The 27707-nt window shown below is 55.4% G+C and overlaps 1 protein-coding gene across 3 annotated transcripts; it reads right to left on the bottom strand.

Annotated features, from left to right (window-relative positions):
• Positions 1-27707, bottom strand: LOC122431024 (inner centromere protein). Of its 3 annotated transcripts, XM_043452047.1 has the most exons (20): positions 27551-27703; positions 26707-27332; positions 24063-24213; positions 23589-23702; positions 21997-22766; positions 17060-17111; positions 16159-16216; positions 15982-16075; positions 14619-14670; positions 14073-14190; positions 13666-13800; positions 13178-13189; positions 7483-7592; positions 7292-7412; positions 6846-6968; positions 5611-5789; positions 3825-3903; positions 3533-3640; positions 1960-2110; positions 1-528 (listed from the first exon to the last, which is right to left on the bottom strand). In XM_043452047.1, exons 2-20 carry the CDS (start codon positions 26765-26767, stop codon positions 314-316), a joined length of 2703 nt encoding a protein of 900 aa, XP_043307982.1. In that variant the 5' UTR covers positions 26768-27332; positions 27551-27703; the 3' UTR covers positions 1-313. The 3 variants fall into 3 exon arrangements, with proteins under 3 accessions (XP_043307982.1, XP_043307985.1, XP_043307984.1); XM_043452050.1 differs by lacking the exon at positions 26707-27332 and having other exon boundaries at positions 27551-27707; XM_043452049.1 differs by lacking the exon at positions 13178-13189 and having other exon boundaries at positions 27551-27702.

Genomic DNA, 27707 nt, shown 5'->3' with positions numbered 1-27707 from the left:
TTAAAGGAATAGACTTTATTAACCTAGCTCTCAAACACTAGAGGCTAAAATTCAGCTCAACTCTAACAATCTATTTACAGAGTGCTGTCAACAGACCAGCTGGGGCTGGGCCCTGTCTTCCCTGAACACCCACCAGGCTCAGCCTCCCAGCCGGCCTGGGCCGCTCTTCACCCGTGGCACAGAGGACGTTTATATACACCTGACCAAACCCTCAGCGACAGGATTCCAGGCAGGAGGGCACCGGGTCAACAGAGAGACGGACAGACAGACACAGACAAAGGCCGAGACGGCCGAGCGGGCCCATGGGCCCGGCTCAGTGCTTCTTCAGGCTGTAGGCCAGGCTGCCAGGGACCCTGGGGCCCTGTAGGGGCGGCGAGTTCCACACGGCGGAGCTGGTGCGCTTATGGTAGCGGGGCTTGCTCTTCTGAAAGATTTCCTCCAAGTCCAGTTGGAGGAGGCTTCCGAAGAGATCCAGAAGGTCCGGGGGCTGGTAATACTGGCGGATGACGGCCTGGCTGAGCTGGGTGCCTGCGGGGGCACATGAAGGGCTGGCTCACTGCCCTGGGTTCCCCCTGAGCCTCCTCCCATCTTCCTGCCCTCCCACAGAACCCCTGTCAACCTCTCCACCTCATCACTCCCCCACCTCCTGCCACATCAACTCTCCTCAGGGTCCTCCTCCAGGAAACAGCGATAACCTCCCACTGCCCGCTCCTGCAGCCCTGCTCTGGCAGCTCACGTGGGCCAGGTACTCGGCTGAGGTCACTGCATGACCGCCTCATCCCCACGGCCACCTCGGCGAGACCTGCCCAAAGGCACACAGCTGGTGACCGGCAGAGCTGGGGTCTGAAGACAAGTCCAGCTCCAGAACTAACACGTCTGACACCACGCTTGACGGCCTTGATCGGCTACTCACGCCATCAGCAGCGCCGCCCCCGTCATGCCTGGAGCAGGCTGGGGCTGCTGCTGGCTCAGGGCCTAGAGCAAGGCTGAGGAGGAACCCAGGGGGTCAGGGTGGCAGAATGCGTGCCCAGCGCTTGCCCGGTACCAGGCCTTCCTGCACTAACGAGCTTCGTTATCAGTAGCCCTTAGCTGGGTGCTCTCAGCACCCCCATTCCCGATGGGAAAACCGAGAGTTCAAGGGGGCTGATGGAGGTCAACCACAATGAGCCTGGCATCCCAGCCCCGCGGACTCCTGCCGGCTGCCACCTCAGAATGACTCACTATTAGGAGACGGAGTCAGATCCCGCTGACTGTGGGGTTGAGATGAGGTGAGACTCAAGGGCCCGTGGTCTGTAGAGGGCTGAGGCCCAGGGTTCTGAGCCCTCCTCCAGGGAGTGAGGCTCACCCTGCCCCCAGCTCAGCCAGCTCTGTGAGATGGGCGCCCATTGGCCTCGCTCACTCCTGCAGGCTTTGGACCTAGGCCTGAGGCACCTTCAAACTCACCTGCACTCCCGTTTAGAGACATGTAAACTCGGGGACCAATCCTGCTCAAGGGTCCCCATCTCCACCCCCAACTCCCGCCACCAGCTGGCCAGAACTCCCGCTCCAGCTCTTCATGCATGGCCAAAGCCCCGCTACCTCTCTGAGCTCTATTCCCATCCCAGGCGACATATTTGGGTCCATCTGGCCTGCTGGGTGGGGCTCCCAGGGGTAGGCCAGAGTCTGAGACGGAACACCCCGCACCACGCCTGCCAGCAGTCAGCCAGGATCTAACACATCTGCTAGAGAACGGAGGCACCCAGCCCCATAGATCTGGTCTGCAGGTGAGCCCACTGGTCATGGGGCACCCACCCTTTCCAGGAGCGTCCGGAGGTCCGATGCAGAGTTGGCTCAAGACTCAAGCTGCCAGCCCACGGGCACAAAGGGCTCCTGACATCCACAGCTGCCGAGCCACACTCTCCAGGCCCTCGAAGTCACAAGTGGGGACCCACCCTCCTGGGGGCTCCAGGCCCCACTCACCTCGGGCCCAGGTGGGGATGGGCTTCCGGGGATGGGCCTCGTCATCGGTGGAGTCATCACTGTTTAGATCCATCCCGTAGTCATCCGCATTGATCTTGGGGGGAGCCCTGTGCCCCTGGGGGGTCATCTGATACGAGGTACAAACTGGAGACTGGAAAAGATGAACACGGCTACTGGCTGCCCGCCCTGCACGCTGGCCTCTCCTGACGCTGAGAAGCGCCGGGCTCTGGCCACCTCCCCTCACTTCACAGGGAAAAGCAAGAAAAAGGTTCAGGGGTCGCTTTTTGATTGGGGGGGAAAAAAAAATCAGACCACATACATGACTCCGTGTCTTCCTTTTTCATGTAAAAGTATGTTGCAAACGTTCATCCAGTGTGTGTGTGTGTGTCCTCTGAACGGCTGCAGGGCACTGTACTGGGAACTCCATGATTTACAATTTAACCACCTGGTTCAGTTACCTTCCAAGTTTTCAACATCCTAAGTTACATTGCAACGAAAACCCGTCCTCACACTACATCCGTCTGTAACAGCATTAATAGCCTCAATGCTTGTCAGGAAGGGGCTGATTAAAGTAATTCTGGTACCAATTAAGTGGAACACAGTGACCAAAAGTAAGAAATTAATAAACGGTGAGACAGGCGTGTACAATACATTAAACAAGCAAAAAAAAGGAAGGGGAAAAAAATCAAGCTGCCAAATGGTATGTGTTCTGGACTGAACATTTGTATTCTCCCCAAATCCCTATGTTAAATCCTAATCCCCAGTGTGATGGTACCTGGAGGTGGGACCTTTGGGAGGCACAGCCCACCTCAGTGGGATTAGCTCCCTTAGAAAAGACCCCAGAGAGCCCGTGCTCCCCTCCAGCCATGTGAGGACACAGTGAGAAGACGGCCATCTGTGAACCAGAGGGGGCCCTCACCTGCCAGCGCCTTGACCCTGGACTTCCCAGCACGTCTGCTGTTTAAGCCACCCAGTCTAGGGTCATTTATTATAGCAGCATGAACAGACTGAGCCGGTATGTACAGTCTGGGCCCCTTTAAAAAGCTACGTGTATGAGAAAAATTGTGTACAAAATATTTATGAATGTTTAAATATAGAAAGAAATACACCAGGCTAAGAATTATCCTTTGAGGGCACCTTTCTTTTGCTCTGTATTCTTTTATAAAGTTCAGTTTCTTTTTTTAAAAAACTAACTTCTACTTTCAGAATAAGGAACAATACATATAACAAAAATAGTGGGGGGATAAAAAAAATCACTTGGGCCGACTGTATCCTTTCTCTTTTTCATGAAGTGAAGTGAGGGTTACTCAGTTGTGTTCAACTCTCTGCAACCCCATGAACTATATGGTCCATGGGATTCTCCAGGCCAGAATACTGGAGTGGGTACGCTTTCCCTTCTCCAGGGGATCTTCCCAACCCAGGTCTCTTGCATTACAGGAGGATTCTTTACCAGTTGAGCCACGAGGGAAGCCCCCCTCTTTCTCATGGTCCTAATACACTCAGCCTGTGCCTCCAGCTCCTGGGCAGACTCATCAGAGCTGGGGGCCTCTCCACCCCGACGCCTGGGCCTCACCTGCACATCCACGGTCACGTTCAGGCTTTTGCTGGCAGCCGCGGCCTCCCTGGCCTTCTTCTCCTGCTCCTCCTGTAGCCGCTGCTCAGCCAGCCGCTGCTGCTCTTCCTGGGGCCCGGAGACGCGGGAGGCAGGCTGTCACGGACCAGGGGGGTGCGCACCCCTCCTCCGCGCCAGCCCCAGCACAGCCCAGGGGGCACAGCAGCTCCTGCCAGAACCACCGGGGCCAGGCCGCCCCAGCCCAGAGCTCAGCGCAGAGCCCGTGGGAGCCACACGCCCGGCCCCCCATTACCTTTCTCCTCTTCTCCTCCAGCTCCCGCTGCAGCCGCTCCTTCTGTAACCGCAAGGCCTTCTCTCTCTCCTGCAGCTCCCTGAGGATGGAGCCAGAGCTGGTCAGGGCAGGAAGCTAAGCCTCTGTTCCGTCCCTGCCAGGGAAGCCAGGCCCCCCGGCCCACTGGCGGAGCGGGCACGCCAGCTGAGGGCCAGCAGCTGCGCTGGGGGCTGGGGGGCTGCCGTGCACACCCGATGGGGTGGGGGGGTGCTGGGCTTCGAGGCCACCAAACTGGGCCCCCCTCCTCCACACAACTCTGCACCTCACTCTTATCTGCCCTACGAGGCAAGCCTAACCCCTTTCCTCCAGAGTTGACGGGAGAGAGAAATGAGGTCTTCTGAGTCACTGCCACTCGTCCTGACCGCAGGCCCACACTGAACCCAGGCCTGACGTGAAGCTGGGCGGGGCTGCTCACGGGCCACCTCTGTGTGCCTGCTCGGATGACCCTAAGCAAGCCACGGAACCTCTCCGAACTTGTGTGCCCCTCTGGAGGTGGAGCTGCTGGTGCGCCTGCCACAGGTTTAAACAAGGAAACAGGTGGAAGGCGTGTAGCTGCCAACCACTATGACCACCAAATCATCGTCCGTCCCCTTAAAGCCCCCGGTGCTGCCCGGCACACATCGAATTCTAAAACCACACCAGCTGCCACCCTCTGCTCCCTTCCCAGGCTCCTGTCTCCGACTCTGCCCACAGGTCACAGTACACCTTTGTGCCAACCATCAAGCATGGGAGATAGCCCCGATGCAGTGAGCCCCCTGGCGGTGGACCCCCCACGCAGACGGACGCCTGGTGTTTCCTAGGAGGTGGAGGCAGGGCCTGGGCCGAGGTCTGCCTGTGTGTCTACACATGCACAGGCAGAGTTCTCTATGTCTACACACAGGCATAGGGCCCCATACAGCTCTGGGCCAATGGTGATTGCGGTTCATCCTCCCCAGCACCCCAGGACCCAGCACAACCAGGCACAGGGATTGGCCTTGGATAAACACCAGCGGAAATCCTGTCTATTGCAGAGACCCCTGTCTCTGAAAGGGCTCATCCGCCACGGTCCCCAGTGGGGGCAGGGGGCAGCCAGGAAATGTTGATGGGGGGCAACCCGAGTCATCATCAGAACAGAGGAGCAGAGCGGCGGGCAGGAGCCAAGGACGCCAGAGGGCATCCTTCTCGGTGGGACGCTTCCACCCAAAGACCCTCAGCGACTGCTGAGAAATGCTGGCTCGTCCTGCGACCTTCCTGCCTCAGGTCAGCTGAGGAAAAAACACACCAATGGGCTCAGCTTATCCGGCTGGAGGCATAATGAAGACAAAACCCTGAGTGACTCTGCCCGGTACTCCTTGAATCTCCAGCAGCCAACACACCACGTTTGGGTGGCCTGCCTGGTTTGGAGTCAAGAGGAAAAAAGGCTCCTTGTTTTCCAAAGCATTAGTTGCTCAGTCATGTCCGACTCTTTTCGACCCCATGGACTGCAGCCCACCAGGCTCCTCTGTCCATGGGGATTCTCCAGGCCAGAATACTGGTTGGAGTGGGTAGCCATTCCCTTCTCCAGAGGATCCTCCTGACCCAGGGATGGAACCGGGTCTCCTGCACTGCAGGCAGATTCTTTCCCATCTGAGCCACCAGGGAAGCTTTCTTTTCCAGACCCCCGAGTGGAGGTGGGAGCTGCCCCTGGTCATGGCGACAGCTGTGTCAACCTCACGCGCAGGAGGACGGCATGGCCCCCGGGGGGCGGGCCACCCGCCCGGCCCCTCACCTCTCGGCCTGCAGCCGCTCCTGCTCCCTCTTCCGCTCCTGCTCGCGCTGCTCCGCCAGCTGCCGCTCCTGCTCGCGCTGCTCCGCCAGCCTCCTGGCCTCGGCCGCCTTCCGCAGCCGCTCCTGCTCCTCCTCCCTCCTCTTCTGCAGCAGCTCCTGGTGCCGCCGCTCCTCCTCCTCCTGTGAACGGGGAGCACGGTCAGGGCCTGCAGGCCAGCCCGGGCTGGAGCGGCCAGAGCGTCCGGGGCAGCAGGGGCGGGGCGTGAGCCCAGGGACACCCCACCAAAGCCCCGTCCACAAGGAGCGCCAAGACTGGCCGGAGACGCATCTCGTGACAACTTCTGCTGCTGCAGCTTATTTAGTAGTTAAGGGTACAGACTGGAGCCAGACCCTGGAGCTGGGGGGCACTGGGCGGGTCACAGGGCCCTCTGGCCTGGTTTGTCCTCATTGATAAAACATGGACAACAGTTACGCCCATGCCTCATGAGACTGCTGGGTTTATATACAAGACACACTTGGAACAGTGCCTAGTACTATGTAAATACTTCATAAATTTCGGTCACTAGTCTTGTAAACCCCTAATGACAGATTTGCGTTCCCCAGAGTCCTAAGACTGACAGTTCCCAGGAAGAGGCAGGCCTGTAATCTTGTATGCTGGGCTTAGTCGCCCAGTCATGTCCAACTCTTTGCAACCCCATGGACTGTAGTTCGCCAGGCTCCTCTGCCCATAGGGATTCTCCAGGCACAAATACTGGAGTGGGTAGCCATTCACTTCTCCAGGGGCTCTTCCTGACCCAGGGATCATACCCAGGTCTCCCACATTGCAGGTGGATTCTTTACCACCTGAGCCACCAGGGAAGCCCTGTAATCTTACAGGCAGCACATTTAATCCTCACAACAAGCCTATCAAGTAGATACCACTGTTACCTGAAGGACCTGAAGCACAGAGAAGTGAAGGAACCCACCCAAGGTCACACAGCTAACAGAGGGCTGAACTGAAACTGGCAGTCTGGCTCCAGAGCCCATGGACTTGGCCCTCAAACTGCTGCCTCTACAGAAAACCCAAGGCAGGTCACGTCACCATCCCCATCTCCACGGCCTCTGTTGAACCTCCTTCCAAGCTCGAGCCGACAAGATCCACCAGGATCAACCTGATGGAGGGGCGTGTGCCCAGCGGTCCTCGGGGCCCTGCAGACTCCCCCGCCTCTTCCCTGCGGCCGCGCCCGGCGTTCGCACCTGCTGCAGCCACTTGAGCCTCCGCGCCTCCTCCTCCTGCTTCCTACGCGCCTCCACCTCCTCCATCTTCTTGGCCGCTGCCTTCTTTCTGGCCTTCTCCTCTGCCAGCCGCTCCTCCTTGGCCTGTGGAGCCCATGCCCAGAGGCCCATTGGAGCAGCCCCCCTCACTCAACCCTACGGAGTGGGGCTCGGCACTCTGCGTGGCAGATACTCTGAGTCCCTATGGGCCCAGCTTGCTCCCACAGCCCCAGGGAGGGGGCAGCCAGGAGGCAGTCCTGCCAGGGGCGCAGGGTTGTGCTTGCTCCAGAGCAGACCTTCCACCCTCCACGTGGCTCAGAGCAGACCCCAGGGCCCACGACGGACAGGAGGAGGATATGGGGCAGGGCCCCGGTAAGGTCCCCGTGGGCCCAGTCCACTGAGCTGACGCCCACAGCCCAGGCCCGCACCTTCTCCGTCTTCTCGTCGATCTGAGCGAACTTCTGCTCGATCTGCTTCTTCTTCTCCTCCTTCATCTGCTCCACCCGCTCCCGGGCCTGCAGCACCTTGCGGAGGCGCTCCTCGCGCTTCCTGCGGGCACAGAGGGGGGTCACGGGGGCCCGGTGGGGCTGGGGTGGGCTGCGGGGCGCAGGGCACTTACAGCTTCACCTCCTCCAGCCGCCGCCGCTTGTCCTCCTCCACCTTCTGCCTGCGGAGCTGCTCGGCCTCCTCCTTCCGCCGCAGGTTCTCCAGGCGCTGCCGCTCCTTCTCCTGGGGTGGGGGGTAGGGAGTGAGCGAGCACAGCCCAGTGCTGGGCCAGGACGACCCCCAGAGGTTGCCCTGGGACCCCCACAGCACCTCCCCCCAAACCCCGCCAGACAGGCAGTAGCACCAGACTGCTTCCGAGAGGCAAAGTCACCCCAAATGGGCCTCCATTCCCACCCAGATGGAGGCCTGGGGCTTCGGTCTCTCCCCTGGGGGAATCCAAAGGCCTCCCAGGGGCCTGAGACATGCATGCCCTCACCTGGGCCTGGGCAAGTCCTGGGCAACACAAAAGTCAGGCTCAACACTGGATGTATGCTCTGAGTCTAGCTATGTAAAAAGTGTATTTGAAAATAGAATGAAGAATGAGATTGGGAAGGGACAGAAAGGCAGTTTTGAAAGTTATTGTTAATGTTCTATTTAAGGGGGTGGGTGGGCGAAAGCCAAAGTTGCTCAGTCCTGTCCAACTCTTTGTGACCCCATGGGCTATACAGTCCATGGAATTCTCCAGGCCAGAATACTGGAGTGGGTAGCCGTTCCCTTCTCCAGGGGATTTTCCCAACCCAGAGATCAAACCCAGGTCTCCCACATTGCGGGTGGATACTTTACCAGCTAAGCCACAAGGGAAGCCCCTGGGTGGGTACACGTGTTAATTTTTTATTATATGTGTAATAAGTTTATGACTGTACACACACACTTTTGTGTGTATCAACTATTTCCTAATAGTTGAAAAAAAAGAAAAAATAATACTGCAAAATGCTAACAGAGGTTTACTATAGGCTGTGGAGGTAGATCAGAGATGCCATTTTTTCCCTTAACTTTTCACACTTCTTATGATATGGCTACATAATAATTTCAAAAACAACTTTTTAAAAGTACTAGTTGTTTCAGGGCTTCCCTGGTGGTTCAGTAGTAAAGAATCCGCCTGTCAACGCAGGAGACACGGGTTCAATCCCTGTAATATCACACCTGAAACTTTGAGAACTAAAGTCATAGGCCACCTGCCAGATCCCAGACTGACTGCTGACTGGTACACCCTGGACAGGTCCAAATAGCGCTCTGAAGGCTTTGAAATCTGAACTGATGCTGGAACCACAGGCCACAGAAAGCAGGCTGGAACCACAACCGGGACCAGTGGGTTGCCACTAACGCAAACACTAACATTCTTCTTAAGATTTAAACAAGACCCAGTCTCCTTGCATAGGGCTTCCCTGGTGGCTCAGACAGTGAAGAATCTGCCTGCAATGTGGGAGACCCAGGTTTGATCCCTGGGTCGGGAAGATCTCCTGGAGAAGGGAATGGTAGCCCACTCCAGTATTCTTGCCTGGAGAATTCCATGGACAGAGGAGCCCGGCAGGCTACAGTCCATGGGGTGGCAAAGAGTAGGACATGACTGAGCAACTTTAACTCACTCCTAACATCATATTCAAAATGTCCAGGATGCAATCCCAAATTATTCAGCATAAAAGAACCAGGGAAATCTTAACTCCCATGAGAAAAGACAATCACAGACACCAACGCCAAGACGACATGTTAGAATTACCTGACAAAGACTTTAACGTAGCTATGACAAAAATGCTTCAATACGTCATCAGGGGATTCTTAAGAAACTGGAAAAACAGAAACTTTCAGCAAGTAAAAGATCTAAAGAAGAATCAAATGGAAATTTTGGAACTAAAAATATAGTAACTGGAAAAAAAAAATTCAGTGGATGGACCCAATGGAGAATGGAGAAAACTTGAAGACAAATCAATAAAATGAAACCACTCTAAGCACAGAGAGAAAAGATACTGAAGAAAAATTAACAGACCCTACAGGAACTGTGGGATGACAACATAAGGTTTATGAAATGCTGTGGAGAAAAAAAAAAACCTTGAAGAAATAATGGCTGAAAATGCCCAGAGTTGCTGAAAGATATAAATCTACAAATTAAAGGAGGTCATCAAAACTTAGAGAGGATAAACCCAAGGAAACCCATACCCAGTCAGAAAAGAATCAAACTGATAATAACTTAATAATACAGGGCTTCCCTGATGACTGAGTGGTAAAGAGTCTGCCTGGCAATATAGGAGACATGGGTTTGATCCCTGGGCTGGGAAGATCCCGAATGCCGTGGATCAGCTAAGCCCATGTGCCACAACTACTGAGCCCGCGCTCCAGAGCCCAGAAGCTGTAACTACTGAGCCCACGTGCCTAGAGCCCATGCTCCACAGTAAGAAAAGCCACAGCAATGAGAAGCCCGCACGCCACAACTAGAGAGAGCCCCCAACTTGCCACAACAAGAGAAAAGCCTGCAGGGATGAAGACCCAGCATAGCTTGAAAAAACAAACAAACCAACAAACCCCACTTAATACAAAGGGAAAAAGTCTGAAAAGCAAGCACTGAAAAAAAAGACACATTATCTAACAAGAAGCAATCATTTGACTGACATCAGAAAGTATGGAGGCCAGACAGAAATGGCACATTTTAAGATTGCTAAAAGGAAAGAACTGTTACTCAAGAATTCCACTTATTCAGTGAAAATATCCTTCCTAAATGAACTTTCTCAGACAAAGGAAAACTAGAGAATTTTTGCTGCCAGCAGACTTGTTCTCAAAAAATTGCTAAAGTGTGTTTTCCAGATGGAAGAGAAATGATAGTAGAAGAAAACATCAAAAATGAAGAACAGAAATGATAAATATCTGGGTAAATATCAACAGACTTCCTTTCCTCTCGAGTTTCTTTAAAATGTTTGACAGTTGAAAGCAAAAATTACTCTGCCAGGTCTGTCAATGTATGGAGATGAAACACGTGAGACAAGGATCACACATAGCAGGGAGTCAGGCGCCTACAGGTAATTGATAAGATACAGATGCTAAAGTGATTGTGAACGTTAAGTATGTAATGCCTCAGAACAAACACCAAAAAACACTCAAAATGATACAGTCCAAATCGTGGAAGACAAATTAAAATGGGATACTAAATGTTCAAGGGACCCCAAAAAAAAGGGAAGAAAGGGAAACAGAAGGAAAAAAACAAAGGTAACAGCCGACAACAATAAAACAGTAGGCTTAAAAAAAAAAAAAAAAGGTGGGACGTTTTGAGAGAACAGCATCGAAACATGTATACTATCAGGGGTGAAACAGATCACCAGCCCAGGTTGGACGCATGAGACAAGTGCTCGGGGCTGGTGCACTGGGAAGACCCAGAGGGATCGGGTGGAGAGGGAGGTGGGAGGGGGGATCCGGATGGGGAATACATGTAAATCCATGACTGATTCATGTCAATGTATGACAAAAACCACTACAATACTGTAAAGTAATTAGCCTCCAACTAATAAAAATAAATAGAAAAAAAAAAGTAGGCTTAAATCCTTAAATCCAAACGTACAACAAAATAAATCAAAGACACTGTTAGATTTTAAGAAGAAAAAACAAAACCAAACCACCATGACTCAACTATATGCTGTCTACCAGAAACTGACTTCAAATGTGATGGCTGAGATGCCAATCTCAAGAGGTCACCTGTTGTTATCATTCCACTCGTGACACTCTCAAATATCCAAAACCATAGTGATGGAGAACACAGGTTATGGGTGGGGGAGAGAGTTTTGGGGGTGGTGATGGAACTGCTCTGCACTCCAATTGTGGCAGGGGTTACATAAACCTATATTTACACAAAGTATAGATTTTACCATATGATCATTTTTAACATAAATTTTACTATAAAGTTTTTTTTATATAAAAGTTTTCTTTTTTTTTTTAAGATGGAGAGAGAAATGGAAACAGAGATGATCCTGAGCCATAGGAGCCAGGCTGGAGGAGGACGCTGGCCTTCGGGAGGCCCCCTCCTAAAGGGAGGGGGAGGGAGCAGGTGGCCTTTTGCTCTCCACCCACTCAGACCCAGGGGAACCCAGCAAGAGGCCACCCCGCCTGCTGGCCTGTGAGGAAAGCATCTGGGAAACAAAGGCCATGTGGCATCCAGAGTGTACCCACCCTCTCTTCCTACCCACCCTTCCTCCCCATGCCCAGACTCCTGCTCCCAGCAGGGCTCAGAAAAACAGGTTCTTGTCCGGAAGTTCGAGTGTTAGGATTTCCCAGTCCAGGTCACAGAATTTATCCTGTTGCATTGTGAATTTCACACAAGGAAACAAGAGTTACTTATGCCACAGAACCCGTGCTTCCTCTCTGCCCCAACCCTGGGAGGCGGGCTGCTCCCCAGAGGCCCCCCACCAAGGCCAGGGCAGAGGGTGGGAGGAGTCAAAAGCTTGCACAGCCCCTCCTGCCTCCAGGGGCCTCAATGAGCAGCGTCACTGCTACTCATCAAATCACCACTTCATGCCGAGCCCTGTGCTGGGGGCTTGACACATATTACTCTTTGGTTCATCCGGTCTGCACGAATGGACCACTGTCTCCACATTTCATAGCCAAGGAAATGTAGGCCCAAAGGTTAGGAAACCAGTCCAGGGCCACAGGGACCTGCGTAGGTCCCTTGGTCTCCTGAGGACTGTCCTACCCACCAGATGCCCCGTGCAGAGACCTGGGCTCCCCACAGCTGGGAACGGCAGCTTCCTGGATCCCGTGGTCATCCCCAGGGGCCCTGCGAGGCTCCAAGCAGTCTGGGTGGGGCACGGGTAGTTCCTCGTAGGAGGAACAAGCCCAAGGCTGGTTCACTGCTGTGGGCACAGATGCCCAGCAGGGCCCTGGCGCAAAGACAGGTGCATAAGGACCACACAGCTGCTCCCTGGCATGCTGGATGGCACGCCCCGGCCCTGTCCACCCAGATGGGACCAGCCTTCTTGCAGGAGAGGCAAGTTCAGGGACCGCATGTCCAGCTGTGGGGAAGCCCCTTGACTGCCAAGCTGAGGCCCTAAGACCCTCGACTGGAGGCAGAAGCCCTCCTGGTAGGAGACCCTTTAAAGCGCCAGTGGACACGAAAGGACCGCGGGGGCTGTATGTAGCTCTGCAGCTGCTCAGGAGACCCCGGGAGCCAGGACCGTGGCCCAAGCCGGTCCCAGTGCCCCACGGCTCCCTGCACATGGCCGGTGGTCCAGCTCGGCTCTGGGACATCTGAGACGAGAACAGCTCCTGTGGCTTTCTTTCTGAAGGGATGGCACTGACCGTTCCAGAAAGCGTCACCCGGCAGACCCGGACCTCCTTTCCCCGCACTGCCCTGCCCCTCAAGGCAGCAGCTTAGGTCTGCGACCCAGTAAATCTCGGTGGCCTGGGATCAGAGAAGCCTTGTCTGTTCTCTTCGCAGCCCAGACCCTGAGGGTGAGCCCAGCACTGGGGAGGAGGGAGGGAAGGAGGTGGGAAGGAGGTGGCTGGGGGCTGGGGGGATGCTGCAAGATGTGGCCCCGGTGACAGGCCGCAGGTCACACCCCCTCTGCTGCCTCCTGCCTTGGGGAGACTCTGAGACGCCTCCTCCGGAGCAGGCTCTGCTGGGTCAGCCTGCCGGCACCTCGGCTTCACCTCCCTCCCCCGGCCCCCCCCTTAACGCTCCCACGGATGATGTTAGTGCCTCTACGGGTGCTGTCAGTTTCGCAGAGACAGGGCTACAGCGGGTAAGTGCTGCGTGGAGCTAGGTTACGAGGACAGGGGAAGGCCTTACTTACAACGAAGCTGCACTGTGGAGGAGAGGAGACAGGGAAAAAGCCAAGAGTTAATGCCAGGTTGGGGGAGACCCGGAAGGCAGACCACCCGCCTGGTGATGCCAGCAAGTCTGCCTGGGGCCTGCCCACCTCTCACCAGCATCTCTGTCACCTCCTCTGGCATCACCCAGCCCTCATCCCCAGCAAATCAGTGTCCACGTGTATCCTCCACTTTAACTACTCAGGCCACCGGGAGGGAACGGTGTGTGTGTGTAGCGGGATGGATGGTCATGGTGGCAGCCAGCCAGGTCAGTTCTGTAACTTCCTGGCCCAGGACCCAGGACCTGGGAGGCCACCTGGAGCCCGCCAAGCCTTGAGGTTGCCGGGCAAAGGCCAAGGGGATGGGACAGTCCCCAGGGTCAAGGCAGCCCAGGGCCACAGAGGCTCGAGCTGCCCCTGATTGGTGGGCCGGGCCACAACCTGCCTTGGCCCAGACCCCCGCAGCTCCTCACCTTGGGGTCCACGCGCAGGGGAGTGTTGCGCTTGATGAAGGATTTCATGATGCTGTTGTGGGGGGTTGAGGTCGGGGTCATGAGCATCTGGTTCCTCTGAACAGTGTGCAGGAAGGTCCGGAGGGGCCGCACCACCTGCGGACAAGACCAGGGTCAGGCGCCGGGGGGCAGGACAGACAGACCAGGGCCAGGCCCCAGGGGCGGGACAGACAGATCAGGGTCAGATCCCGGGGGCAGGACAGACAGGCCAGGGTCAGGCCCTGGGGGTGGGACAGAGGAGACCAGGGTCAGACCCCGGGGGCAGGACAGACAGGCCAGGGTCAGGCCTCGGGGGGCAGGACAGAGGAGACCAGGGTCAGACCCCGGGGGTGGGGCAGGGGCGTGGAGGGAAGGCAGACCGCACTCACCTTGCTGGCAGGACAGGGTGGGGAGGGTGTCTTGCTCCTGGGGGGCTGCAGCTCCTCATCCTCCAGCTGCTGCTCCTCGTCCAGCTCACTCACCGCCTGCTTGTAGCTGCGCTTCCTCCTGCCGAGAGGTAGAGGCAGTGGTGTGAGGGGGCTGGCCCTGGCATCCTCCCCAGCGCCCCCATCACGCCCCAGGAAAGATCTCCCCCTGTGAACAGAACTGGGCCCAGCCCCTAAGACTTCACCCTGAAAGGTACTGCAGAGGTGAGTCTCCCTGACTGACCCTCTGCTGCCTGGTCAGAGGAAGGGAAATGACCTGTCTAAGGTCATGCGGCCAGGAGGATGGGGTCTGGGATCCCGTTGCCCACCCCCAGGCCAGGCTCACCCCCCCACAGCACGAAGCTGTCTCCTTTATTAAGTGACAGCACCAGGCCCCAGCTCTGCTGAGAGGAAACACAGGTGCCCACCCTCCCTGACCAAGGACTCAGGGTTCACGCCCCTCTGGGTCCCTCAGAATGGTGGCCTGCACGCCCTTTCCCGGATACAAACCTGACACTCTGGGGTGGCTCCTTGGGGCCATCTTCCTGGTCAGTCTCAGACTCTGTGGAGATAGCAGGTTCAGGGGGGTGGCAGGGAGGGTGGGGAGGGGTCCAGGGAAGGGGCCCACAGGCAGCAGCCCCAGCAGGGGTGAAGTTCTCTTCCCAGCATATCTCGTGGTGGCCAGGGGCAGGAGCATCCGCCTTAGCACCGTCTGGCCCTGACACATCTCGGGACGTGCAGAGCCAGCATGCTGCCCCCAGTCCACAGACCCCTCGAGGCCTGGCCTCCGGGGTGAAAACAGTGAGACAGTCCCATCGAGGTGGCCCCAAGCATGTCCCACCCGCCTTTAACACTGGGAGCCCAGTTGCCCCCTCTCCCCAGCCCAACATTAACAAGAGGTGCCTTTCACAGGAGGAAGAATTGGAAGCTGCAAGCTCTAACAGGCCCCTGGACTGGCTTCAAAACCTGACCTCTCCTGGCTCTTTCCACTGGGGGTGGCAGAGGGGTAGGGGTGGGGTGCTCCCGAACAAGGTCAACACGTGGGGTGTGGGTCAGTAGGTTTTGTTTCCCTGGCAAGAGAAAGGGCCGATCTCCCCTCCCCTGGTTCTTCAACACTATTACACTTTTATTTTTACATTTCTATTTTTCTGGGGGGCCACACCATGTGGCATGCAGGATCTTAGTTCCCCAGCCAGGGATTGAACCCATGCCCCCTGCAGTAGAAGTGTGGTGTCTTAGCCACTGGACCGTCAGGGAAGTCCCTCACAACACTCTCTACTCCAAAGGGTTCTGGCAGCGACCCCTTGGGTCTGTGGGGCTGGCATAGCCATTGTCCCTAACCCAGTCATGAAGCCAGGGAGCCACGTTCAAGCCCCCTCAGTGTCTGCACTTTGAACCAGGGAAGGTGCGGGCAGGGCTCCAGAGCCCACAGCACTCCAGCCCTTTCAGCTGGGACACCCAGAGGTGAGAAGTGAGCCAGCGGCAGACGAAACACAGGCCAGGTGCTCACACCCCAGCACCCAGTCCCTCCTGTTCCCCACCCTGGAGGGAGGCTCGAGGCTTTGACCTGGCATGTTCCCAGTTACTGCCCTAATCCAGGTCCCCCCACCCCACCCCAGCTTCCTGGACCGACCGGCCATGGCCACCCAATTGCACCTAGCAGCAGCTTCGGCCAAACGGTGGGAGATGAAACATGTAGACTCAAGGAGATCTCTGCACCCCAGGTCTCATGTACCCTCGGCCTGTCAGCCCAGGAACCCGGGCTCGCCCCTCTTCCGAGAGAAAGTCAGGCAGAGGCTACCAAGGCCTGCACGGCCCTGAGTGTCCCTTGCCATCAGGGCAGGAGACTCACCCTGCCGCCCTTCACACTCACCCTGGCCACTGGCTGCAGGCTGTGAGCCGGGTGGGCTAAGGGTGATGTTGGTGGTGCTGCGGAGCTGCAAGGCCTTGCCATTGTTCTTGGGGACCTAAGGGAAGAACCAAGGCTTCAGGAGTCTGCACCCGGGACTCGAAGGCCTCGAGCTCACCCCTCCCTGGCCTGCCCACTTACCTCTGGCTCAGCTGCCTCCTTAGGCTCAGCTTCCTTGCTGGGTTCCTCCTCCTTGGGGCTGGAAGCAGAGCAGGGGTCACTGTGGGACCCACCCAGCCCAAGCCTCCCCACAGGAGCCCCTCTCCCGTGCCCTGGGGGAGCGAGCCAGGAGGGGTCCATCAGACGCCCCAGACTGGACCACAGCCCCCCAGCCCCAGGCAGGCAGGGCAGCCAGAGCCAGGTGCTCGGAGCTCTGAGTCTGCGGCCCGGGCAGACAAGGGGTATCAGCTTCTGAGTCTGGCTTCACTCAGATCCCATCGGGGCCTGGGTTCTGGAGCCCTATCTCAGCTCTGTGTCAACCCGGTTGGCCGGAATGAGCCGTGTCTCATTGAGGCCTCTCCTCCATTCACCGTGGGGCCAGCAAAGCCAGTGGGTCTGCCCATCCCCAGCACCGACCCTCTGCTCCAGAGCAGGGGCCACGGGGGTGGGGGGGCTGGAGTAGTTTCAGGGATGGCAGGACGTGGCCTCCTGGCAAAGGGGCACTGGCCCCAAGCAGTGCTGGGGTATAAACGGAGCAGCCCAATCCCCACACCGCCCACTCCAGGAGGAACTGGCTCCTCATGACTGCGCTGGCTTTGGATTTGACAACCTATGGAGCCCTGGCCCCAGGGTAAGGCTCGGAGGGGTCAGGGCTGACGAGGGATGTTGACAAGCAATGTGGGAAGCCCTGGCACCCGCGGGGCACTTCCTGCTAAGACTGGGGCAGGGGCAGGGGCAGTGGTGGGCTGCTCAGGAGCAGTTCCCAAGGGAAGGGAAGGCTCGGGCATAGGAAATGCCTCCACCCGGGGGGCTCACCTGGAAAGGCCCCCCGTGTGCCCTGCCCAGCCCCGGGAAGGTCCCCAAGCCCCGGAACTCAACTCACCTGACTTTCTGGGGCACCTCAACATTCAGGAGCCTCTCCAGGTAACTGTGACCTGACAGGAAAACAAAGGGACAAAAAGACGCCCTCAGAATTGGTCCCAGACCAAGAGGTCCCAGGAGTCAGGCTCTGCTGGGGGCTTGGCTGCGTCCCTCTGCTGCAGACCCCATCCACCTGCAGACCCCTCCCTACACTCGTCACAGACCCCCTCCACCCCACAGACCCCTCCCTGTTGCCAGGGTGCATAGTCCTGCCGTCAGCACTCCCTTGACTCCTCACACCCTCCACGGAGCTGCTGCCTGAGTATCTCCTGCTACTCCCCAGCTGGTAATATGCCGCTCCCAGGACAAAGTTCACTGGGTGGGAGTGTCTGGAAAGAGGGAGCCTCCACCTCCCAGCACAGGCTGAACACAAAGCAGCGGATGCATTCAGCAAGCATATGTTGAGGGCCTACTATGCACCAGGCCCTGGGGACCCAACAGAGAGCAAACCAGACGGTCCACAAGTTGGTCTAGACAATCACCAGATAATCCTGTGGCTGACACGTGACGTGTCATGACAGGAAAGAGGAGAGGACTTGAAAACCCTATGATGGGAAGACAAGCTGGTCTGGAGGCTGAAATGTGAAGTGCAAGAAAGCAGCAAAGGAGGGGGTGGGGATGTCTGGGCCAGTAGTTCTGAGCGTAGTCTGGGGCTCCTGAGAGCTGAGGGCCCAAGAGGACTCTTTTGGGGGACTCACAAGGCCTTAACTATTTTCACCATAATACCAAAACCACAACTAAAGATCCCACATGCTGCCACAAAGATCGAAGATCCTGTGTGCCCCAAGTAAGACATGGCACAGTCAAATAAGTAAGCATTAAAAAAAAAAAAAAAACCTTGAAGCCAAGCAAATAAGTAAATAAATAAAATATTTTTAAAATAAATAAACTTAAGTACATATCTTTTTAATACACTATGTCATAAAGTAGAAAGGATGCAAAATGCCCTTGGACTGCATAGTCATATCTCTAAAAAGCAGAGGGGTCTGAGGTCTCACCTGAACTGGTCCCACCCGCTCCCTTTTTTTTTAAAACAGAATGCTGTTTTTAAAGAACAACTGACAAACAATGGCTCAACAAGCTTGGGTGTCTGGTAGATACTTTCTTAAAAATGAACAAAGGGAGCCTGTCCCTTCAAATCAAACGAACAGGATTTGTTGCCAAGAATAAAAAACTGAGCCCCACAAAAAGCCAAAACCGCCATGAACTTCATAGCTTCCTGATACCTAAAAACCTTTCTGATGAGACCAGAAAACAAACGTGCTCCTTTAAGACAATATATAATAAAGTGTGTTGACACCTGGAAGATGTGCGTAACTCCACACACTTGCGAGTACGCGCAAATTAATTGGAAGAAAAAAAGAGAGTACACAACAAAAGACTTTCTAAGTCCTCTTCCCTTTTCCAACTATGTTTCCGTGTGAGGCCAGATTTTCTACACAGACCTGAACCCAAACAAACACAATGCAACAGACGGAATGCAGCACCCAGCTGCCTTCTTTTAAGCCACCCATGAATGGGATTTACAACATGAGAATAATGCCAGTCTCCTCACCACATCTGTTTGGAAAAGTTATTTTTTTCTTTAAAAAAAAAGAGAAAGAAAGAAAGAAAAACTAACCTTAATAGGTAATTGTTTGTTACTCTTATATTAAAGTATTAAATAACTACCGATAGATAAGAGTCCTCATAATCAAAAGCTCTTTGAGGTCCTGAGGCCACAAATGGAGAGGTGCCAGTCTAGGCAGAAGGAACAACATCTGCAAAGGCCATGAGGCAGGAAGGAGCAGGCTTTGTGGAGCATCTGAGCCACGGGGGCCTGGTCAGAAGTTAAGGCAGTGGATGGGAGGCCTGAAGCAGGGACCTTCCTGCAGTGAGGTTTCCCTGGTGGCTCAGATGGTAAAGAATCTGCCTGCAATGCAGGAGACCAGGGTTTGATCCCTAGGTTGGGAGGATCCCCTGGAGAAGGGAACAGCAACCCACTCCAGTATTCTGGCCTGGAGAATTTCATGGACAGAGGAGCCTGGCAGACTATAGTCCATGGGGTTGCAAAGAGTCGGACAGACTGAGCGACTTTCACTGGGGGGTGGCAGGCAGGCCTGGGGGAGTGGGGTGGAGAACAGGGGCAGGCTCCTACCTGCGGGGTCCACAGCCAAGAGACTCCTCCCACCCCCTGCCTCCCATCCCAGCTCAAGGCTGGCTGATGAGGGGGCCGAAAGCTGAGAAGACGCCCATGTGACCACACAGAAGTGTGCAAAGACTTCTCTGGAATGTTAAGTGCCAACTCATGCCATTAGGGCTTTAGAACAGGTCTGGTGGCAGGGAGAAGGCCTGGAGAGGGGCTGAGGGGTCGTTTCCCAGTGCAGAGCTGGGCGGGGCACCCAAGGAGGAGCCTGGCCTGTAAAGCTGGGCCCTGCAGAAACCCTGGGGCAGCTGCCCTGGCCCCACCTGACCACTTCAGAGACCACTTCTTTGCCCAGTGAAGTGTGGCCAACTGTGCACCCTGCCAGGAGTTTGGGGGGTTAATGCCTCCACCCAGCAGCCCCTCCCAAGGGCTCCACACTGGCTCCAGAGGTCCCCTGAGGCCCCGGTGCCGTTACTGGTGGTCTTCTCTCCCCAGCTCACCTCCCTGCTCCCCTGCTGCAGGTGCTTCCTCCCCTCCCCACAGTAACAAGCTTCTCTCAAATCCTGACATTGAGGGTTGCTTCCGGGGAACCCAAACTAAGACCCACACCTCTAAGCTGCCCGACCTGCTAAGCCCCAGGGCCTGGGTGTCAGGAAGGCCTCCAGGAAGCCCTCTTGCCCCTCCCTGTTCCACACCCTAGGAGGGTGCGCCAGGCCACACCTCCGCTGAGCTTTAGGGACACAAGCTGCCTGTGGTTTTATCATCTAGTTTTGTTTTGTTTTATATGAAAGAGCAGTACCATATCCAACCACTAAGATGGGTCTTCTACCCACACTCAAGGCAGGCATTCTTACCATTTAACAGACGGGAAAACTGAGGTTCTGAGAAGGGTGTGCCCCAGGCCCCCCAGGCTCTAGGTGACTCCAGGGCTTAACCACCTTGTCTGACTGTCTTCCTTCCAGAGGACTGGGTCATAGGCAGATCAAATCTGAAGCCCACCTCTGTGCAGGGCGGGGCAGTGTTGTTTTTCAGTCCAACTCCTTTGCGACCCCATGGACTACAGCCCACCAGGCTTCCCCTCCATGGGATTCCCCAGGCAAGAATACTGGAGTGGGTTGCCATTTCCTTCTCCAGTGAAGACTGGCTTAAGAGTATCTAGCTATCTGAACCAGAAGTGTTGGTAGGGCCTTAAGGGTCTTTCCCTGACCCTCCCTCTAGAGTTCCAGGTCTGCCCTCTGCCTTGGGCTCCTGCCCAGGATGAGATTCACACCTACGGAAATCCCCAGGACAGGTCAGAACCATCTGGGCCCTCCTGAAAATCCAAATATGGTCAGTGTGTCTGAACACAGGTCTGCACAGGCCGCCGGCTGTGTGTCCCTGAGCCCCCGACCCTGGAGCAAGCCCTTCCCCACACAGGGAAGAAACTGGGCCAGGCCCTCACCTGCCCGATGCCCTGCCCTGAGGCTTTCCACCTGGCTTCCTTGGTGAGCCGCCCACCATCCCAGAAAGGATGAAACACACGGGGCTTTAACCCCAGCTTCCCAACTTAACAGACTCAGTGGCCTCCTTAAGCATCAGTTTCATTAATGTAAAAACCTGGCTTGTCCTCTCCACCAATCCGAGGACCTTATTGTCCTCTGGCTGGACCCTGCAGCCTCCTCCCTGGCTTCCCTGTCCTGTTCCTTCTCTTCTTGGCTGTTTTTCACACAGTGCTGGAACCTTCCAACAACCATCGAGGGGCCACATCCTTCGTGGGGTCAAGCTCGAGTCCCAGATTCCCGATCACTGGCCAGTTCAAGCCTCAGGGTCTCCATACAAGCTGTTCTCTCTGCCAGGAATACCTTTTCCTGCATTTTTCCACCAGGCAAAAGCCCAGGAAGCCTTCGCAACACTCCCAGCTCAGACCCCACCTCCTCCATGCAGACAGTCCTGACTCTTAGAGCTGCCTGTCCTCTGTGGCTCACAACACCTGCTACCACCTGGGACAAGGATCCCTGGAGCTGGGATCAGATGATGACAAAGCAGCTAACGTTACACAGACCTTGCTCTGTGTAGGCACTGTTCTAAGCATCCTATGTGGATTAACAAGAAAATCTCCCAGTGACCCTTTGAGGTGATGCTATTATTATCAGCTGACACATGAGAAACTGAAGCTCATGAAGGAATTCCTGTAACTTGCCCGAGGTCACGGGGCGGGTAAAGGGTCAAGCTGGCACTCAGACCCAGCTATGTGTCCCTCCCAGAATTCATCTCTCTTCACCTCGGTATCTCCAGGCCTTACAGTCATGCTAACAGGAGAGGGCCCATAAGCAGGATGAATCTAAGAGAGTCTGGGCAGGAGGGAAGTAGAACAGGCCGGCCCTGGGGGAGAGGCCCAGGTTTGAGCTCAGCATGGCTTTAACCACAGGGACACCGTGGAAAACAGCACTGGACCTCAATTTTCTCATTTGGAAAACAAGAGCATTGGATTGAATCTGTCCTGTCCAACATGGCAGCCACAAGCTTTGTATGGCAACTTAAATCTGAAATAAATAAAATGTAATAAAACTAAAAATTCAGCTCCTGGATCAAAGGAGCCACATTTTGAAGGCTCTATAGCCACATGTGGCTAGCTAGTGGCTACTGTGTGGGATGGCACAGATCTGCGATGTTCACATCATCACAGAAAGTTCTGTGGACAGCTCCTTGCTTAGAGGGTCCCCAGACACTCTCTGCTGAGCCAGGCACAAAGGACCACCCTCTGGAGCCTTGCCCAATGCCGAGCCCCAACTCACAGATGATGCGGGCGGAGGCAGTTGGCTCTTTGGCAGCCTTCTTGGCGATCCTTCTGCTTGATCGTCGGACAGTGCCCTCTTCTTTGGAAACCGGGGAGCGATTCTGGGGGCCCGGGGAGGATGGGGCGATCAGGCTTCGCCGCACGGACCGCCGGTTGACACGGGCACCCGTGGGCGTGGAGAAGTTATCTGGCTGGAGGGGAACCAGCACCCGCTCCCGCCACGGGGAGGTCGGAGAGCTGGGTGAGCCCTGTGGGCCCGGGGCAGCCACTGCAATCCGGAGCTTGGAGGCAGACCTTCCTGCCCCGGCCCCTCGGCCCTTGGGGTCCCGGGGTGTAGTCATCAGGGAGCTCACGGTGACAGAGTCCAGCCTCCCAGCCTCTGCCTTCTGGGGTGTTGAATCCTCATCCGAGCTCGAGGGGATCTGGGAGGCCGGGGCCAGGGCAGGGGTCGGAGCCTGGGCAGACTGGAGCTGACTGAGGTACTTCTCGGCGCTCTGGCGCTCGTTGGCACTGATCTCTACCGCAGGCACCGGCAGGCACTGGGTTGGGCTCTCCTTGGGCTTCTTGGTCAGGACGGTAGGAGATCCGGGGGTGGGTAAAGGAGGGGCGGTTGCCGCAGAGGTGGCCACCGCTGCAGCGGCAGCCCGGGTCACGCGCCGCAGGACGGAGCCATTCTCGCCCACCACCGTGGCCAGCTTCTCCGCCTTGTCCTTGCTGCGGAGGTGCCGGGAGATCCGCTGGCTGCTCCGTGTCTTTCTGCGGGACAACCTGGTGAAGGGGCGGAGCAGAAGCTGAGACGACCCAGGGAGGTGGGGAGGTTGCCCGAAATTCCAGCTGGAGGAGCTGCTAGCTCCAGTGGAGTCTGAAGCTTGGAGGCCGAAGACTAGGGTTCCAATTCAGGCTCTGCCACCCCTAGCCAAGAGACCCCAGATGCTCCTCTCTGAGCCTCAATCTCCCTATCTATGAACTGGGGTGATGCCCAGTCCTCACAAAACCACTGGGAAGATTAAATTCCCATAAACCTCCCGCTGACTGGGTCACACTGGGCCAAGCACCCTGCTGGAGGCATCGCGCCTTCTGTGGCTTAATCTACCACACAGTCCCCGAGAGGCAGGGACCCTCATCCTCACTTTAGATTTCAGAAACTGGAGGCTCAGAGGTGGAACATTAACCCAAGGACACACAGTTGCTACGCAGCAGAGCTGGTGTGTACACCCAGGACTGCCTGACTTCAAGACCCAGCCTCTTTCCCCTGGTACTCTGAAACCCACGGTCATTACAGGGGCAGTTAGAACCAGCATAGCGATGGGGTTGGGAGACAGCCAGCCCCCAGTCTACACCTCTGGTCACTCTCCCCCAAGCAGAAAGTCAGTTCTCTTGCTTCTCCCACCTCCAGAAACCCTTCCCATCCTCCGAGGTCCAGATCAAACACCACCCCTACCCTAACGCACACAAGCTCTGGACTCCACGGTCTCCAGACCCGCTTCATTCCCCTCGGCATGGCGCACGCGGTGCCCACTGCTCCTGATCTCAGTTAACACCTTCGAATCAAGCTCTCCTAGTGGGCACCAAGCCTCCTGCCCCTCATACCTTTTCCGGATAGGGTCTCTGTTTTCGTCCTGAATGGAAGAAATTCGTCTCTTCTTCCGTCGGTTCTTCTGTGAAGGCGTTCTAGGCATCAGCTCAGGCTCTTTGCTGAATTCTCTGTTTGGTACGAAGACAGTGATGGTCGAGGCTGCCTGGAAACCACTGCCCCTCCCCCACCCAGCCAGACCACTGCCCCATTCCTGGCAATGGCTGGTCAAGCTGAGGCCAGGCACTTGGGGCTTCCTCGCGTAGACAGAGCAGGGGAGCAAGGTTGCCAGGCAGCCCTACCTTCCAAGGCGCAGACCCACCCCTCTCCCTAGCGCCGAGCATCTGAGCATCCGGGGCACTCAGGAGGGACCCCTGGCAGACTGTCTTGCCTGGCAGGTGGGGAAGTGCCCTAAGGCCGCAGCAGCCAGGCAGCCCCTGCTGCACCGTCCCCGCTCCAGCCGCCGCTCCCGCCCCCCCCCAGCCCCACACCTGGTGAACATGCGCTGGGCCTCCTCCTCGATTTCCTCCAGCCACACCATGTCCTTATTGTCCACGTTGCAGACAAACTCCAGGAGCTTCTGGTCACATAGCTCCAGCAAGTGAAAGGGCCCCTGGGCTGTGGTCCCCATGGCGGCTCTGCCTGGAGAAAGCAGAGACAAGAGGCATGGGGGCTCAGGCTGGAATCTTCACACTCTTCAAACACCACCCCTTCCCCACCCCCATAAGACACTGTCCGCCCAATTCTGGGATCAACGGACCTCCTTATAAATGGGCTTCCTGGATTCAAGAGAAACTGTGGTCCAATCAGGTAGGACCCCTTTGACCTGCCCAAACACAGGCCTGCTCTTACCCACTCCTCTTACTGCCTGAAGGTGATTGAGGGCCACCTTAAGGTACACCTAGGGGCTTCCCTGGTGGCCCAGACAGTAAAGAATCTGCCTGCAATGCAGGAGACCTGCATTCGATCCCTGCGTAGGGAAGATCCCCTGGAGAAGCGAATGGTAACCCACTCCAGTATTCTTGCTTGGAGAATCCCATGGACAAAGGAGCCTGGCAGGCTACGGTTCATGGGATTGCAAAGAGTCAGACACGAATGAGTGACTAACACTTGAGGTACACACAAGCTAACCCCAGGTGCCCGGCCAAAGAACATCGAATCCAACTGCCTCTTACGGATGCTAGTAACTGACAGGAGATCTGCATTCCAAAGGGGTGGGTAAGAAAGTGGTGGTCCAGAGACAGGTTCTTCTCTAACGGGCCTCTACAACTCTCTCCCTTGAGCTGAAATGCCTTCGGATGGACGAGGGAGCATGAGGGGAGCAGATAAGCAACGTCTTATTTTTTAGAAAACTTAGTTTAGAAATATCAGGTAGTATAAAATACAAAATTAGTTTTCCCTTAATTTTTTAAAAATAATTTTTATTGAAGCATAGGTGATTTGCAGTGTTGTGTTAGTTTCAGATGCGTGGCAAAGTGATTCTGTTTACAGATACATATATATCTATTCTTTTTCATTACAGGTTATTAAAAGATACTGAGAAGAGTTCCCTGGGCTATGCAGTAGGTTCTTGTTGGTTATCTATTTTGTATATCATAGTGTGTATATTTTAATCCCAAGCTCCTAATTTATCTCTTCCCCCCTTTCCCCTTTGGTAACCATAAGCTTGCTTACTATGTCTTAATTTCTTAAAAAACTAGCAACTCAAACAAACAAAACCAAACAACTAGAAACTCAGATATTCTCCTCAAAACTCAGTTATAAAATTATCACCAAAGCCCCAGGCAAGGAAGAAGTGTTCTATTCTGGTTCACAGCAGGGGCTCAATAAATATCCCGACTGGGGCAATGAAAGAACGAATTAACGGGTGACAGTCACAAACCATAATAACAGATTGCATGTCTCATGCCATGGCAGTGACCCACCACTCTGATCGACACCTTCAAAACCAAGAACCACACACAGCTCAGCCTCTACCTAAGACAGGAGGTTCTGGAAGGAGGGGCTAAGTCACTGACCCCTATAAAGGGCTTAACGCCAGGTGCTGTTGCAGCCTCATAGGACTGACTTCCTGGGGCCTGATTTCCAGGGCACACTAGCCTCTGTTCCTCGAGTAAGCTCTGCCCTCTGCCTGGAACCTTCTGTCTCCTATTTGGTACAGCTCACTCCTCAGCACTTGACTCTCAGCAATGCAGGGAGGACCTGACCACCAGCCACCATCCTATCCATCAATTTCAATACTCTGCACAACACTCAGGTGACGATGTATCTGCTTGCTGACTGCCTGTCTCTGCCCACTAAGCATTTGTTCCCTGAGGGCAAGCCCTGGTCTGTCTTGCTTGTAGCTTTGAAGCCCAGAGCTTGGCAGAGTGCCTGGCACAAAAGGAATACTTGTTGAATGAATAGATCCATCTACCAACTGTACACCTAGAAATAAACATTCTACAGCCACTCTAACTCCCTGCCCCAAGACACACACACACACACACACACACACACACACACACGGACACCAAATGAGGGCATTCTACACAGGTTAGAGCACACCTTCCTCATCCAAAGCCCTACTCCGAGGAGCCAAGAGCAGCACCCATCAGGGTAGGACCAGCTGGGCAGGACCGCAGAAGCTTTGGGCAGAGACAGGTGTGGATTCCAGTCACAGCACAGCCTTCTGGCTGCCCTCTGACTCCCCCCAGTACCTCTGTCCCAGCGCTCAGCCCTGGTTAACGACAAGAATCCAGTTTGAGGCTAGGAAAGAGAGACCTGTTTAAGGAACACAAAATACTTTGCGCTATGGAAAGCAACAACTTGCTCTTTTATTTAAAAAAGTATTTGTTCAAAATGGCAAAGTGGGTGTGGGCTTCTTATACAAAGTGCAAAAAGGCGTTTGAGCTTCTTCCATAAGAAGTTTGTTTTCAGCAGCCTCGGCCGATTTTATTTATTTTTTTTTTCAGCAGCCTCAGCCTATTTTATTTTAATTTATTTATTTTTTGCCTCAGCCTATTTTGAAACGGTCACTGTCATTAGATCAGAGAGGACCCTCAGAAAGTGTTAAGAATGAGGGTCCCATGGAAAAGCAGCAAAAATCTCTTTAGCCCCCTGTAAGAACCTGGATACAAACCCAAAGTACCTTACCTCCCACCAAGGGTGAAGGAGACTCATCTTCCTCTCCCAATACTTTTCTCACGTCATACATCAGACTAGAGGCCCACGGCCCTCCTTCACAATGCCTGTTCTCTTGAGGGTGCGGGAAGTCCACCAGCCAACCCTGACCACACCTCAGTGAAGGAGGGTCGTAATAGCTGCTTTCTTTAAAGAGACCTGCTCCATGCTCGGGTGGAGCATCATCTCATTTCATTCTCGCCACAACCTCAAGGAGATCCTAGCGCAGATAAGCAAATTGAGGGAGACTGAAGTTAAGTCCAGGTCTTCGGGCAAGTCAGGGGCGGGGCCCGGATTTAAACTGTGCTCTTAACCTCAAGCTTTGCCGCCTACTCCATTTCAACTTCGGAAAGGTAGGCGCCAAGTTGTGACTGGGCGCCCCAGAGATGGCCACTGTCAGTAAACGGGCCTGGGGAGTGACAAGTCAGCAGTGGCCTCCGGAAATGGGTCAATTTAAAACGTTGCTCAGTCGATAAGGGATGTGGTGAGCGAGGGTTAACTGTACAGAAATGCCATCTGGTGAAATGCCATCTGGTATAATGCCGCCACACAACCGGGTCGGTGGGTGCTTCCTGCGCGTCCAGGTCAACAAAAGGCACCTGGAGGGGGAGGGGACGGGGTTATTCTCTTGGACGCGGCGGGGTGGGGTCATCTTGGGCCCCAGGACCAAGGCAGGGCACCTCGTCACTTGAAAGAGGTGACCCATCCCCTGCAAGCCGCAACGGGGGATAGGGGAGGTCATGCTCCCCGGTCTCGGGCTGGCGGAGGAATAACAAATTGCTAACGACCCCCCAGCCGGCCGCCCGCGCACACTCACTCGACTGCACCGCGTCTCCTTAAGTGCTGCTCCGATCCAAGTCCGGCGACCTTCCCAACACAAATCCCAGCCTGCCCAGGCCCCACGGCTCCCGGCCTCCGAGGCTTGCGGCTGCAGTGAAGCAACGGGGCGGTACAGCGCGGGCCAAACCTACGAT

This window comes from Cervus canadensis, chromosome 29, assembly GCF_019320065.1.
Source record: "Cervus canadensis isolate Bull #8, Minnesota chromosome 29, ASM1932006v1, whole genome shotgun sequence".
Classification (NCBI taxonomy): domain Eukaryota; kingdom Metazoa; phylum Chordata; class Mammalia; order Artiodactyla; family Cervidae; genus Cervus; species Cervus canadensis.
The sequence above is the reverse complement of the archived record's forward strand: the minus strand, read 5'-3'. Positions and strand labels throughout refer to the sequence as shown.